This window comes from Bison bison, unplaced genomic scaffold, assembly GCF_000754665.1.
Source record: "Bison bison bison isolate TAMUID 2011002044 unplaced genomic scaffold, Bison_UMD1.0 scf7180017864495, whole genome shotgun sequence".
NCBI lineage: Eukaryota > Metazoa > Chordata > Mammalia > Artiodactyla > Bovidae > Bison > Bison bison.
In genome coordinates, this window is record NW_011495054.1 from 11,108,707 (window position 1) to 11,125,512 (window position 16,806).

Below are 16,806 nucleotides of genomic sequence, written 5' to 3' on the forward strand. Positions count from 1 at the left end.
GAACACTATAGTTATGTGCTTTCAAAATGTAAAGGCTTTAAGAATTTAAGATAAACCAAGTCTTATTTCCTCACACTTGAAAAACCTGAAGGAACGTAGTATTAAATAGAAGCTAGTAACAGGCAAATAATCATACCCAGTTAAAAGATATGCTATATTTATTTCATCAGTACTGCATATTTATTCACCTATTAACATCTGTGAATTTGAGATTTATTATCCATGAACTCGCAGTTCCTTAGTAGCTCAATGGTATAGAATCTGCCTGCCAATGCAGGAGATGTGGGTTCAATCCCTGGGTAGAGAAGATCCCCTGGAGAAGGAATTAATAATCTACTCCAATATTCTTGCCTGGGAAATCCCATGGACAGAGGAGCCTGGCAGGCTACAGTCCACAGGGTCACGAAGAGTCAGACATGATTGAAGCGAATAAACAACAGCGACAATCCATGAACTCAATGGTGCCTTACAATGGCTGGTTATTTCTATATCTGTGCTGTGCTTAGTTGGTCAATCTGTTCGACTCTTTGTGACCCCATGAACTGTAGCCCACGGGGCTTCTCTGTCCCTGGGGATTCTCCAGGCAAGAATAACAGAGTGGGTTGCCATGCCCGCCTCCAGGGGATCGTCCCAACCCAGGGATCGAACTCAGGTCTCCTGCATTGCAGGCAAATTCTTTACCATTTGAGCCACCAGGGAAGTCCATCTCTATGTCTAAAAGTAAAAGTGAAGTGTTAGTCGCTCAGCCGTGTCTGACTCTGCGATCACATGGACTATATAGTCCACCAGGCTCCTCTGTTCATGGGATTCTCCAGGCAAGAATACTGGAGTGGGTTGCCATGCTCTTCTCCAGGGGATCTTCCTGACAAAGGGATCAACCCCAGGTCTCCCACATTGCAAGCAGATACTTTACTGTCTGAGCCATCTGGAGTTGATTTTCTTAATACTATGTAAAATAATGATACAACTTTCAATCCAGATTTCTCAGAACTGGTAGGATATGCTATGGGACCCCTGAGGAGAAAGGTAGGCAGGTCCCAGGTAGGTCTGAGAATGCCTTCTGGAGGTAGTGATGTCTGAACAGAAACTGGAGCTACGAGAAACCAGTGTTTTCCAGGAACTGCAGGTAGTTTTAGGTGGGAGTATCTTAGTGATGATAATAAAAGAAGTAAGATCTTTTATACTAAAGCAGCTGGCCTTTATCCTGCAGGCAAAAAGGAAAATGTAGAATTATGAATAAGAGAATGACAGATCACATTTACATTGTAGAAAATTCATTCTGGAAGGAAAGCAAAAGCAGGGACTGGAAAGAAGCCTGGAAAGTCAGTTGGAGGAAAAGTCCTATATTTGCAATGACAAAACAGATGGAAAACAAGAGATAAATTTAAGACATATTTAGAATTTTAAAATCTACAGAATTGAGGAATAAATGTATTAATAGGTGCAATGCCTTATTCCAAAGTGATGATATTCTACTGACTGTCTCCTATGAATCATTCTTAAGGTAACTGAAATTGTGCAGACTTCAATCTGTCCCAGGTACTAAGAAGACATTCTGGAGCCTTCCATTTTATCCTTATAACATTTCATTACCATATATGACTAAGAAGGCTTCAACTTTCCTAAAAACCTAGTGATATCACTACCAATTACTATTGGATACAATATAACACTGAACTGCAAATTCAGAAGACTGGGGAAAAGCAATTTTGGAATGAATCTCCAGAACAGGGATCCAGAGAGAACAGCAACTGCTAACACATAAGAAGGCAAGCGAAGTGTAATGAGAGCAAAGTATTGCCGTAAACAAAGTGTAGAGGTAAGGTTCATAATATTAACTTAATTTTAATTTCTATCTTTTCTTAAGCAAATTCCTTATAGAGGAAACTAAGTTAAAGATCACCAGGCATGTCACAAAAAGGATAAATACTGTGTGATTCCACTTACGGGAGGCACCTTGGTAGTCACCAGGAGCTGGGGTGGGGGGAGGAGGGATGAGGAGTTATTGTTTAAACAGGTACAAAGTGTCAATCGGGGAGGATGAAAATCTGGAGACAGATGAAGGGCTGGCTGCACAACCTGTGAGTATACTTAACACCACATAACTGCACAACTAAAAATGGTCAATTTGATGTTATGTACATTTTACCACAATTGGAAAAAAAAAAAAAAGCTTTGGTTCATACTAAAAGGAAAACTTAACCCTGCTCAAAAAAAGAAAAAGAAAAAGAAAAAAAAAAAAAAAAACTGACACGTTTAGCTAAGTCATTTCATATTTTTCTGGGTTCACATATGGATTTATTTATATGCTACTTCATTCCAAAAGGATTCAAAGACCTTCTAAAGAAATAAGGCAGAAGACATGGTAGTCAGAGTGAGTGGAAAGTAAAGTAAGGAAAATTCATCTTAAAGATTAAGTCTTGGCACACTTCTTTAAGGTAGCCAGGACACTGGGTTCTACTGCTTCACAGAGGACAAAGCAAAAGAATCAAGGAGCACTTTAGGTTTTCCCAGACCTTTTAGATAAAAATATACTAAGACTCAGGCAAAAGGCAGTTTTCCAGGAACCGAGTGCTTAGCAAGAGGGTCATGTGTGCTGTGCAGTGTTTGTTCCACATCCACAGCACAAAGACAAGAGGAAGCTCATCACCACCGCGACTTCTCTCCCCAAGAGAAGCGGCGCACCGCACCGCAGGGCACAGGTGTCCCACAGGGGCCTGCCTTTAAGTGCCATGGCTTGATTCTCAAATCAACAGTACGAGCTACTCGTTACCACGCCCCTTTTACAGATACCAACCGAGGGGCAGGCAAAGGAAGAACCTTGCCCGGTCAATAGGATAGCAGATGGCAGTGCTGGGATCAGAGTCCCAGTCTTTTCAGGAGAAGTCAGTTCTGTTTTCTTTTCAACATTTCAAAAACAGGCCATCTATGAAAAGTGACCACCTTCTAAAAGAAAATGAGACAAAAAGAGTTATCAAGGGTGGACAATCAGGTAAATAAAAGGTGACCCCAAATATGACTATGAGAGAAAAGCTTATATACATTCAAGCCATTTTCCACCAGTACGTCATAAAAATCAGCTTCCTGGATCCTCTGGAGCTGAAAGAAACACCACGACAGGTGATAGCCCATAAATGTAATAGTCTTTAGATTACCAAATTAACAAGAGGGGAGAAAATATACACAAGAGAACCCTCAGCAAGAAGCAGCCCTGCTGTCTTTAGAGGAACAAATAAAGGTAAACTCAATCTCACTTTGTAATTGTATTATTAAATCTGTGGTTGGCAGCAGGACTATGCAACACCATCCAAATCTGCATAAACATTTATAAGATATAATGAACTGAAATTGCTGCAAGATGATCTAAAAAAGAAAAATGGAAAATAGTAAAAGGACAATTTGAGAGTCATGAAAAAGTCTCACTTTATATTAATACTTATATTTGTGTATTTTCATAAATGATTTAAGGGAAATACATTACATACAGTGATATAAATATATTTACAAGAAAAGTAGATCATCTGATATCTGGTTGGTAAGCATGAATGAAACCACAAAAATAAAGTAAAAAAGACAATGTAATTACCAAAATAGGGAACAACATTTTAAAAAATCAAGGAAGTTTCATTGTGGATTAATAGAATGTAGTTATTGGGAACAAGGGTATATTATCCCTAGCTTTAAAAAAAAAAAAACCTTGAAACTTCCCCCAAAGGCCAAATGACAAGAGTGCTATGCACATAGGGGTAGCTTTGTTTGCTTACAGAAGCACTTGGACAAGGGAGTCTCCATGTTGCATTTCAGATTCATTTCAAAATAAAAATAATGGACACACAGATCAGACCTACACGTAAAGCATCCTGGACCGCACAGCTACTCAACAATGGCAAAAACTGAGAACACCGCAGGAGATTAAAATAAACAGTGGGCAAAACATGGGCAGCAAATAATGACAGATTTTGTGAATTATAACCATATGACAAAAAGAGAGGTCATTAAGATGTGCAATGATAAACAGAACAATACTGTGTAAACCAACAGTCTTTCTATACAATGTTGATAAGAAAAGCCCACCTGGAATAGATACAGTGGTAAAGGCAATGCCAAAAATAAATGACATAAGTCATTTTAAGGATAAAGAAGAAAATATTGAAGTGCTCCAGGCACCTGTAAGATGCAGCTTTCTCCAGGGTCACCCTTAGGTCACTCTGTAAGATGGGAAAGAACACAGCATAGAAAACCCTAAGGGGGACAGTAGCACTGAGCTAATTCTTGCAGTGCAGAGAAGATTTTTTTACATTTATCTAAATAAATAGATTTGCTTCAAAGGCAAACTGGTAAGTATGATTCTGCTGATCTCAACACATTCACTCCAGTGTTCTAAAGGTAGTAGCAGAAATACTTCACAATAAAGGAATATCATGAACTAAATAAAAAATTATCTATGTAGAGGAATACAGGGAGAGAATGAGAAAATACTAGAAAAACAGAAAGAAGAGAGAGAGATTGATTTTCGTTGTTGCTGTCCATCTCCCCTCCCTCCCTTCCCACTCCTGGCACTCCAAAGTGCGTCTGCTCTAAGTCAGAGTTTATTAACAGCAGGTCCCCCAGTGGGAGAAGCCATTAGGCTCCTGCAACAAAGACTCAGCTTTGTATGGGGTTATAAAATCGCAAGAAGAGAGGTTTCCTTACCACTTTTTTTCTAAAACATGAAATCTTTGCTTTCAGGAAAGTATTTTTTATAGCTATGAATTCCTCAGAAACCATATGAGTACCATTTAGTTCATCAAACTTTTACTTAGCACATAAATATTTTGAGCCAAGTATCAAACTAGCCAGTATATTAAAATTATCTAATGCTGCAAATATTTTCAAAATTAAATAAATTACCTAATGATACTGCCATCCACGTTTTTAGGTTCACTCAAAAATATACCATGTCAGAGACAAAAACAGAGTTCTGCTTGACATCATCTAGTTAGTGTGGGACATCATTAGCATCAACCTGCCTTAGTGTCTCCATCATTCCACAAAGATGTACACTTTTAGCCCAATCCTCCCAAGAATTCTTTCCACAAAAATCTATGTTCCTCAAACAGAAGTCAATCTGATCTGAGCCTTAGAACAACTCCAACCTTCAGAGTACTATTTTCAATCTATTGTTCCAGAATACCAATTGATATAACACAGAAGTAATACAGGTAAAAACCACATATCTACTTATTTTTCTCTTTCCTTTTAATTCAACATAATCTTTTAATATTCTTCTGAAAAATGTTAGACAAAGCCTACAGTTAGATCCATATTTCCTCTTAAGAAATGTCTAATGTCTTCTCTCATTTGTTTATTTCCAGATGGCATATTGGTCCACCTGAGCAGATCAATTTACTGCTAGAGGTGTTTTGTTTTAGAGGTATAGAATCTGACAACTACAAAAAACATAAGGATTCTTTACATAACCCTAAAATCCAGAGAAGCTGTAGAGTTAGTTAATGAAAAATTCAAAATATAATCTAGGTCCACAAAGTTCCAGACAAATGGCCTTACCACCGTCCCTCTGTGCCTCATAACATCAGCTATTGACAGTGATTTCCAATTGTCCTCTGTCTAAAATATACAACCTTAGCTAACGTGATAACCTATCAATTCTCAATGCCTGAGTCAAAAATCTTCAAAGATTAGAAATGTTCTGACTTAAATTAGTGTTGGACCAAATACTTTTATCATATTTACCTCTCATGGGAGATTTCATGGCTGCTTCTACCATCCCCACCAGAAGCTGGAGACTCTTGGGGTCCTGAGCCAACCCAGATGCAAAGGCTGCCAGGGCATCGGCATGACGTCCGAGGTACTGGAGGGCAACACCCTGTCGGAAGTATGCCTGGAAATAAATAAAAGATAATGCATATATTACTTATACACTAGGCTCCACCAGGCTGAGGAGGATTCTTAACTAAAACAACAGGTCGGCAGAACTAAGATTGATGTGATCTCAGTTCAGAAACCTAGTAAAGAGTTTGTAATCAAATTTGACTTCTCTGAACATCATAAAATGTAAGCGTACTTCTTTCAGGAAAATTATATTTAAAACTTTCATTTTTTCACTTCTAGAACATATTAATTTTATCACATTCTTTGGTACTTATTCACATAGTATATAATATTTTACCTTTTTTTTTGATGATTTTAAAAACCTTTTATCCCAATTTAATAGCATAAGCTCTTCAAGAACAGGGGTTTGGAGATTTCTTTACATCTTACCAAAGTATCTGGTACAGTGCAAGACAAATGAGAGACACTCCAATTTCACTTATTTTGTTTTCTCCTCATTAATTAAAGGAATATATATCAGCATGTGATGAGTATTAAGATAATTGTAATAATGAGTAACACAACATGGCTACATTTAATGTGGTGTTTCAGACATAGTATTTTAAAACCATCATTTAAAATAAATGTGCTTTGCTTAGAAACAAAATAAGATTGCTGTTGTTTGCATCGTTTAATTGGATTAGTTTAAAAACTGGTATTATCAACTGTGAATATAAGAAAACATTCCTCCTTCCAGCTAATTACAGAAAGGGCCAGAAAATTAATAAAATATTTAAACTTCATAATGATCGTAAGAACTTATAGTTTATTTTCGAACACAGAGTAAAATCAAGTAAATGATCAAAGTGTTACAAGTATATAACCAGCAAAGGACTTTGAACCTGATTAAATAACACATAAAACTGACATATTATTAATGCATTCATTGCTTATATGACATCTGCTTCCAAAATACTTGGCCTATTTAAATACTTTCACAATACTCTACGCTTGAAACACAAATGTAACTTTTTCGTCCAATATCCTTTTCAATTGCAACAAATTGTATTTATGGGCTCTAAATGAAGTTTCAAACAACTTCTAAAACTACTATTCAAATGTAATACATAATTTTATAATTTTATATTATGTACACACACTATGAGAGAGCACCTTTCATGTTTATAAAACATAATTACTTACCTTATTTCATTTTTACAACTATGCTTTGAGGTAATTTAAGATAAGCAATACTATTCAGTGTTTCTATTAAGAAACAATCCATAAACAGAATGAATACTCAAATTATTATGGTCTATTCAGACTTCTATTAGTTTAAACTACCAGCAGCTGTTAAAACTCAGACTCCAGTAAGACAATAACCTGTAAATGCACTATCATCACTAATTCATAAGATCACTTCCTTTCAGTGGACTCAGTCACTTTTTAATCTTTAATGTGTTTGTACACATTTTTTACTACCCTTTTCATCTAACATTTTAGGTAATTTCTATAATCCAAGAGGCAACATGTACCACATTCCAACTAAAAATAACTATAGTTATATAATTCTAGAAATGCTACATTAAAGCTAAATTTAAAAATTTATATATGTGTGTGTATGTATATATGGGCTTCCCAGGCAGCGCTAGTAGTAAAGAACCTGCCTGCCAATGCAGGAGATGAAAGAGATAGGGATTTGATCCCTAGGTCATGAAGATCCCCTGGAGGAGGGCATCACAACCCACTCCAGTATTCTTGCCTGGAGAATCCCATGGACAGAGGAGCCTGGCAGACTACAGTCCATGAGGCCGCACAGAACTGAAGCAACTTAGCACAGCACAGCACACACGTATATGTAAATACATACATGAAATATTTATAAACTATTATTTATGAAGAGAGACCAAATAAGTCTGTGGCTAATGATTTCAGGTATATATTTTAAGAAATACAAAAATCTATTGTGATAATCATTTCACAATATATGTAAGTCAAATCATTATGCTATATATCTTAAACTATTAACATAGTGCTATAAGTCAATTAAATTTCAAACTAGAGAAAAAACAAAAAATTTAATTAGTCTCAATGAATTTTGATAATTTTTTATCTGTTTAAATCAAAGCATATCATTCATTATTTCACTGAGAAAATAACTGATTTTCCTATCTCCCAAATGAAGTCTCAGAAAAGTATGATGTATATACTCCTTAGTGGGTTCAATGTTAATGGAAAAGTTATGACATCAAATAAACAAAGGAGTTGTTTCCCTGGGAACTCAGCTGGTAAAGAATCCACCTGCAATGCAACAGACCCTGATTCAATTCCTGGCTCTGGAAGGCCCCCGGAGAATGGATAGGCTACCGACTCCAGTATTCTTGGGCTTCCCTGGTGGCACAGACAGTAAAGAACTGCCTGCAATGCGGGAGACCTGGGTTGGATCCCTGGGTTGGGAAGATCCCCTGGAGGAATACATTGCAATCCACTCCAGTATTCTTGCCTGGAGAATTCCCATGGACAGAAGAGCCTGGTGGGCCACAGTCCATGGGGTCGCAAAGAGTCGGACATGACCAGGCAGCTAAGCACAGCACAACACATACATGTTATGCTTTCTTAGGACACTCAGAAACTAGATGAGGAAAGGTATGACTCGATCATGCTGCCCAGAGTCTCGGTTTCCCTTCCTTAGAAGATTTTGAAAAGAGGTAAAGGTGAGAAGGCTCAAAGATCTCCCTTGATCCTTCCTTATGTCCTTCCAGAATCCCCAACCCAACGTCACAATATTTTCTATTAAAAGCGTAGAGTTGTCAGCACAGTGCCTGACATAGAGTAAATACTTAATAAAGTAAGCTATTTTGATTATTAATTAATGAGGAAAACAAGAATATATAATTACAGACTAACAGAACATAAGGAGAGCCAAATAAATATTTCAAACATTTCATTATTCAATATAACAGCATTCAATTCCTGTCACTGCTTTATTCCCTCCTCCCTCTTGCTCCACGTAAGACTGTTAGCAACTGGGAAACTCACTGCTGTAAGGCTCCCAGACAAAATCTGAACCCCCCGACTAAAAGAAGTTGGTACCAACAAGTCTTGGGAGATGTAGCAACCCACCTCCCGCCACCAGCCCCCCTCCCCCGCCATAGGATTCTGTGTCAGTCTCTCCCAAAGGAAAGATCAAGAAGCACTGAGTTTTACCGCTGTTTACTAAACTTAAAGAAAACTGATGTGACCTAATTCTTCTCTTACTATCATAGGTTTCATAGGAAGCAACAGCATCTGGCAAAGGGACAAATCTGGGTCACTTAGGATTGAGCCCAGCCAACCTCAGATAATATACTCCCTGTTTCAGCACTCTTCATGTATATACCTACATTCTGGTCACTGTTATGCAACAGAGAAGGAAAGGCAATATGGACTGACTTTTGAGAGCCCCTATGCCCTGAGAACAATGGCTTTAACCTGAAGCTTTAGCCAAGAAGAAAGACTTGCAAGGAGCTAGTTAATACACCGGACTAGAAGGGGAATGCCTAGATTTTAAAGTGTTGTAGAGTTGTTTATATATTTGTTGTTACTACAAATATAGTAAATACAAATACTTTGTTCGTATTTACTACAAAGAATCTTCCGTGATTATTCCACACGTGCTACTAAGTAATCTCACAAATAATAGAAATGCAAGTAGGTTACAAGTATGTTTTCATTCCTTCCATACTACTTGAATTAACATTCTCTAAAAATCCACAGAACCAGGTACTGTGATGTGTATCACAAATAAAAAGAAATAAAGATAGGACTTGGACTCAAGGTGCTCGCAGTCTAGAAGCAAAGAATATAAAATTTCTTGACTGCTACCTACAATAACTTTATAATAGGAAGGGTTTGTAACATTTTAGCAGTAATAAAAATGTAACTAATGACCAAAGTGCTTACATCCTTTGGTTAAAATTGTTAGTATTTTGTCCTTAGTGAGTGTACATTCTTCTCATCTCAGAGAGTTTGCTAGACTGAATGTGTGTGTCACTCCAAAATTAGTAAGCTGAAACCTAATCACCAGTGTGATGGTATCTGGAGGTGGGGCTTGGGGAAGTGATTAGGCACAATTAGGGTGAGAGTGCACCCCTCAAGAGTGGGATTAGTGCCCTTATAAAAGTGTCTCCAGAGTGCTCCCTCTTCCCTTCTACCACATGAGACCAGGCACAGCAAGAAGACAGCCAGGAAATCAGCCCTTACCAGATACCAAATGTGCCATTACCTTGATCCTGAACTTTCCAGCCTCCAGAACTGTGAAAAATAAATGTGATCTAAGCCACCCAGTCTGCAGTATTTTGTTATTTCAGTCCGAACTGACTAAGATAGGGTTAAAGTAAAAACACTCAAAGACTAAACATGTGAAACAGTAAGCTATTCACCCTTCAAGTACCCCGGAAGCAATGAAGGACCTTTAAGTTTTTTCTTCCAACATTCTATTTACAATTCTAAAACATCAATGAACTCAATAATAACCTAAACTTCCTCCTCTTCCATGGCTCAAATGAGTAATAAGATAAATTATGCTCATAGGTACATATGTACATTCATAACAAAAAATATAACAAAAAATAAATGTATATAATATGTAATGATACATAAAATTAAGTGTTTGCTTACATGTACAGTATAATCTATTACTTAGTACAAGCGCTCCCAAACACTATGCCTTCAATTTAATGTGTACTTTTAAATGCTGTACTTTAATGTTCCTAACCTGTTTTTCATTGTTTGAATTTGAACTTTTTTTTAAACATCTTCTGAAGAATACATTTCTCTATAACATGGTAGTACACTTGCTAGCCCATCATACCACCTGCTACCATAACATCACCATCTTGTCAACAATACTGGTAAATCACAGAACTATTTCACTGACTTTTGCCTTGCTATTTCATTTAAAAATGAGGAGAAATTGCAAAAATAGAAATACTGATTCTAGTTTTTAAAAGCACCAGCATTAAACTATAATTTAACCATGACTGGGTCAAAAGTTAAAATGATTACAAGGTGCCAAAAGTAGAAAAGCTTTAACATCACACAGATCTAACTATGCTTAGTTTTGATAGAAAAGGATAAAATTAGAAAATATATATTTTTTAATGAATCTTAAAAGGAAAACCATGATTTGAGATTTTATTTTTCAGTTCTCTAGGAATTAACGCTCCTTACTCACTGAATTTGTCAATCTCTTCATTAATATTTGTATATTTGACATCTCACATATTTGACTTTCATATACTTTTTTAGGAAGGCATTATATGAGAAAATAAAAGACTATATTCCTTAAAACATACCCATCATACAAGCAAAATGTAAATGTACACATAATGCCCACTATAAAATTTACTACACATTATAAATTATGTCACATTAAAATATAACACATAAAAATGAAGGGATAGGACCCATGTCCTCAACAAGTTTCCACAGTCTTGCATCAAATAGGAACCCAGATGGATACATAAGCACAAATTATTTTTGTAACATATTTTGTTATGTATGCTCATTTAGGACAAGGGAGAAATTAACAGAACTTTCTACAATGATGAAACTGTTCTCTATACTGTCTAATAACAGTACTCTCTGGCCAGCCACCTGTGGCCACTGACCATGTGAAATGTGCACCATGTGACTAAGAAACTAAATGTTAAATTTCCTTTCATTTTAATTACTTTAAGTTTTAACAGTCACAGTTGGCTAGTAGCTACTGTATTAAGACAGTACAGCTCTACAGTTTGGGTCTTCCTTTAACAACAAACCTCCAAACACAAAGTGAAAGGGTATACACTCAACAAATAAAAATAACTACTACAAAAGCTGGGAACTGAAGCTGTGTGATTTACTTCCAGGCCAGCTGCCGCAGAAAAGACTCATTGGGCTGACACTAGAATCCTGTCCCAGTTGCCTTTCAGCTGTGTGCCTTTAGCGCTTCTCCCAACTTCATGTTCCATTTCCACTTTCAGAGAGGATGATAATAATGACCTCAACAAAGAATGCTAATTGACACATGGTATATGAAACAAAGAGTGGGTACATTTTTAAAAACTGAAGAGAAGTGAATTTCTCACTATTGAGTCTCAACTTGGCATTTGCCATTTAATCAGGTGGCTCATCTGCTTTACGAGTTCACACAATAGAAATTACTTGTGGTAAAGTGGGTGAGGAACTGCCAAAAAGTAAGCACAAAACAAAAACTGATGATCTCAATGATCACCTTTGGTCATTAACAGAATAGTTAACTTATGTTTGGCATCTTCCATTTAAGAAGCCTATAAATAGGTAATCTGTTTAATGGAAATGTTTAAATCAAAATTGCTTTTAAAAATCTTTACACTTTTGGCACTTGATTGGGTAGGCTTCAATTATCGAGTAAATTTGTTACCTGGGAAAAACATCATATGCAGTTTAAATCAAGTCCCTTAGCCTAGGTGGAAAAGAAGAGGTGGCAAAAAAATAGATGACACACAAAAACCTATCTGTAGAAATATGAAAAAGTCCTTTCTATCAGAGACTCTATCCTGATATACTGATGATGAGAATTACAACAAGGTGTTCTGAGGTCCAAGCCTGAACACCTACCTTAGAATTAACAAGCACCCAGCCTTACCATATCAGTCTCGCCATTATAAAACCATAACTTTTAGTGCAGAGATGCTTTATTTCCCCAAATCCCTTCTCGTCATCATTTACTGAACCGCTACTCTGTGCCCCACACAGTGCTGGTTGTTTTCCATGGCTCATCACTCACGCGCACCATGTTCTGCAAGAAGTTCTTACCACAACTACTGCACAAAAGAGGTAGTTATGAAACTCACCCTGCTGCCAAAAACTCTTTCTACTATTCCCCACTACCTCTTTGATAAAAGAATTAATAGTGTGCAATTAACCTCTAAATCAAGCTTTTTGTTTGGGAATTCTTATACTGGCAAAATTCAACCTATGGAGGCAGAAATGAAGGAAAATCAGAAATGACACAGAAAATTTATGAACATGAATATTTAATCTCTATTCCATTAGCAACCGTTGATTGTGGAACAATTTTTAATGAATTGGATGGAGGGAAAATTCATTTCATTAACCTTTCATATAAATGTATTATTATTGAACCAAACAGGCCACTGTACTTGCAACTCAGTTCGAAGTTAATTAGATTACAGGCATGAGGCTTTAAATCAAAGAGAAACAAAGGGAGCTATCAGCAAGCTTCTCAGCCAATGCTTATTTGTTTGCTGGCTAAAAATGGATTTCTACCTGCAATACAATTTGCTATGCTTCTTTAATTTTCTGAGATTTTCAAGTGGAGTTTCTTTTGCTTCTATATGCTGACATTTTGTATTAAAAATAAAAATAAATAAAACCTTGAGAATCAGCAAAGAACACATTCTTCATGTAGCAATGTTTTTACCTGCTCAGCTGGGAGTAATCATTCCTATCTCTCCAGAAAGCTATGCTTATATTTTTTTTTACTAGTCTGTCTTACTATATGCTGAAAGCACATGCAAGAGACTGAAGGCTATTTTAGAAAACACCATTATTCAGTGTGTAACCCAGAGTCAAAGGCCCTAATGGCCTAAACATAATGTTCTAACCAAATCTGCAGCTGTTTTTCTCTTCAACATTGCTTTTGGTACATTCAATATCAATTTCTAAAAGAAATCTGCTCTCAATCATGATTGTTTCATACCATATCAGCTATTTCTTAACCCTAAGTTAATTTTAAATTACTATATCAAACTTGTTAAAGTAACAGTTTATGGGAAAACCATATTTTGAAAAAAAAACTAGAAATCTGATGAGCAGTTAAAGATGAAACGACAACCAGGAGTTAAGTAACTAAGTAGGTGTCGTTTTCTAGCACTGGAGGAATTCCTAATGCCGAAGTTCATGTCAGATTATAAAATCTGTGTGCCATTATCTGGAGTTTTCCTTGTAAACCTTGGAAGTAAACAATAAAAGAAGTTTGAAGTCTCCAGAGTAATGGTTCTGAATTGTCCATACCCCGTGCCGTCACTCTATGGGTGTGGCACAGGAGGAGTGTAAAGTCATGCCAAAAACAACACCAGGGAATTTTCTGAACATTCTCCAAGTAATCATCTGGCTTCAGCATAAGTTCTGTGCCCCTCCCCCACCGACCCTCCCTCTACTCCAGAGCACTGAGCACCTGTGCCTTCACACATACAGATGATCCTGGGGAGAGTGTGAAACCAGGGGCAAAATGGGAAAAAATAATGGTGAGCAAGGGAGTTAAGGAAAACACTGAAGCCAACACATGGGAATTATAGGATTCACTAACTATTGAAAAAAAGCACTTGGTATCTCACCTACCATAATGCAGCTACACCCAAACCATACCAGACTAACAGCAATCGACTCCCTCCAGAAAGCAGTCTGTAAGAAATTACGGCCAGAAGTGCTGTACATCAGGATACAGGCGTTCTATACAAGGCGTCCTTGAGCAGATGAAATCCCACCATTAGTTGTTCATTCTCTGATCTTTCTGATCTACCAGCTGATAGTTTGATAATTCTTGTTTTTCTCGTCAAAGTATAATTCAAATGTGAGTCCACAGCATTATACCATGGAGGTCAAAACTATATGATAACATAACATGTCTCCTGAAACGTTCAATCTATTTGAATTTTCTGGGAGAGAATCTTTTTAATTAATAAACTACAGCAACTCTAGATTCACAGCAAAACTGAGTGAAAAATACAGAGAACTCCCATACAACCACTGTTCTGACACATGCAGAACTTCCTGCACCACTGTGATACTTTTTTAAAAACATAATCAATGGAGAATTATTTTTATAAGAAAATTACAGAAGAAAATAAAAGAGTTCACACAATTTTTAAGAAACACAAATAAATACCCATCTACAGTCCATCTATAGCCCCAATCCCTCGGATAGTCCTCTCTTCTGACTCCTCAGGTACTGGGGAAGCAAAGTTGGAAAAGCACCACCAGAAAACACTGATGGCTTCATCGTCGTCAACTGCCAGCTCACACACAGAGCGCCCAGAAAAGAGAGCGCACTGAGAAGAGGGACAAGACAGGCTGACATGAGCAAGTGGTAAGGACAGAGCTGAAAGGCAAGAATATACCTTAGAAAAACTTATGCAAATATTTCACGTGTGCTTTTCTAAACAATGAACTTCACGGACTATGTCTTTCCCCTTCCTGTATCAGGTAATCTTTCTACGTTGTCACATGTGTGTTAAGGTGCCACACATCACAATGAAAACCGAGAAAAAGAAAAATGTCTACCCCTCAGTATCTACCACCACAAAAACATAACGATATACTTTTGATCTTTTCAAAAGAGAAAGGGTTCCATTTCTAGGCAAGATAGAGTAAGCATCCAGTCTTTCCACTGAATACCATCACATCTGGAAAGACTTCGTTGAACAGATCTCTGAACAGTAAACACAGTAGGTGAACTGAGGAAAGAGACCAGAATTCAAAGTAGTACCAAAGTAGCAACAGGCTTCCTCTTGTGTTCTGTATTCTTCCCATCTGGTATCACCCACCTTGGATTCAAAGGCAGCTCAAAATGAGGAAAGACTCAATGGTGCAAACAGAAGCTCTCCAAGAAAAGTCCAATTCCAGTCAGAGAAGCAAGAAAGAGAACTCCCAAGGGTCAGAAAGAGTAGAAAAAACCCATTTTTAAAATCCTCTTTCCATTCTTTCTCAGTCGACACCTCAGGCAAACCAACGGTGCCAGGGAGAGTGACTGCAGTGGCCGCTGGGCAGGCATATAAAATTGTGTGGAAGAGAGCCCTGATCATAGGACCTGTGGTTCCCAGAGTTCAGGATGAGTCCCAGAGCTTTTCTCTCTCTTTCTCTCTGCCCTTTCACTACTTGATGCCTCATTAAAGACATAATTATAGGATATGCATGGCAGAGCAGAGAAGCTAAAGCCCTAGTTTTGGCTAGTGGATGGGAAGGGAAGAGGACAGCCAGAGAGCTTGAAAGTGTTGGGGAATTTTTAAAAAGATGTAGGAGGGAGCTCACGAGAGATCCCATAAAGAGGTGTCTGGATCTTACCTCAAATAGCATACCAAGGCTTTGAGAACTAAACTACAGAACAGACTACTATCTGGTTCTCAAACTGGCCATTGGGTGGTGCATACAAAGGCAAGGTCCCAGTACAACTACAAAAACTCTGAAAACTTAACCAACTTTGGAACCAAAGTCCACAAAATATGGGCTGAGACTTACAGCCTAAACCTAATCAGGTGAATAGTTTATTAAAATATACAAATTTATTCTTCTTAAATTATAAACAAGATGTAATGAATAATATCAAAGCATTTGGGATATAAGCAAAATCACTTCACCTCTGAAGAACTGAAAAAAAAATCTCTACTCGCAAGGAAATCAACACATGCCAACTCTAAAATGACACAGAAGTTAACATGATCAGACAACTATTATATTCATGTTGTGAGACAGGCAAATAGTCTTGCAAAAAAGATGGCATCCCCAGCAAAGAAATAAAAGATATAGAGAAAAACCAAATAAAAAATTAAATATAACTATACTGAAATATCTAGGAAGGGCTTCAATAGCAGAACTTTGATTACAGAGAAAAGAATCAGTAAATTTAAAAACAGATGAAAAGAAATTACCCATCTGAACAACAGAGAGAAAGATAATAGAAAACCAAAGATATTCAGAGCCTCAGGGATACACTGGGCAATAACAAAAGCTTTAATATTCATGTCGTTGGTAGGTATCCCATTATAAGACAGTAAGGAATGTGAAGCATGGGGAAAACTTGAAGGAACTGAAAATTTCCCACATTTTGTGAAGGACATAAACCTACAGAGTCAAGGTCAGCAAATCCCAAATATGGTTAGCCCAAATAAATCCATGTCTCGAAGCATCATAATTAGCATTTGTTGTTGTGTGTATAATTTTTCTGTGACCCCATTGACTACAGCCCCCCAG

The 16,806-nt window shown here is 37.1% G+C and overlaps 1 protein-coding gene across 1 annotated transcript in view; it reads right to left on the reverse strand.

Moving 5' to 3' along the window:
- The window catches only part of TTC28 (tetratricopeptide repeat domain 28), a 582,431-nt gene that overhangs the window by 275,766 nt on the left and 289,859 nt on the right, over positions 1-16,806 (reverse strand). The window contains exon 5 of the mRNA XM_010828858.1: positions 5,734-5,881. Within this exon, the coding sequence (XP_010827160.1) occupies positions 5,734-5,881 (148 nt within the window). The remainder of the gene's footprint in view (positions 1-5,733; positions 5,882-16,806) is intronic.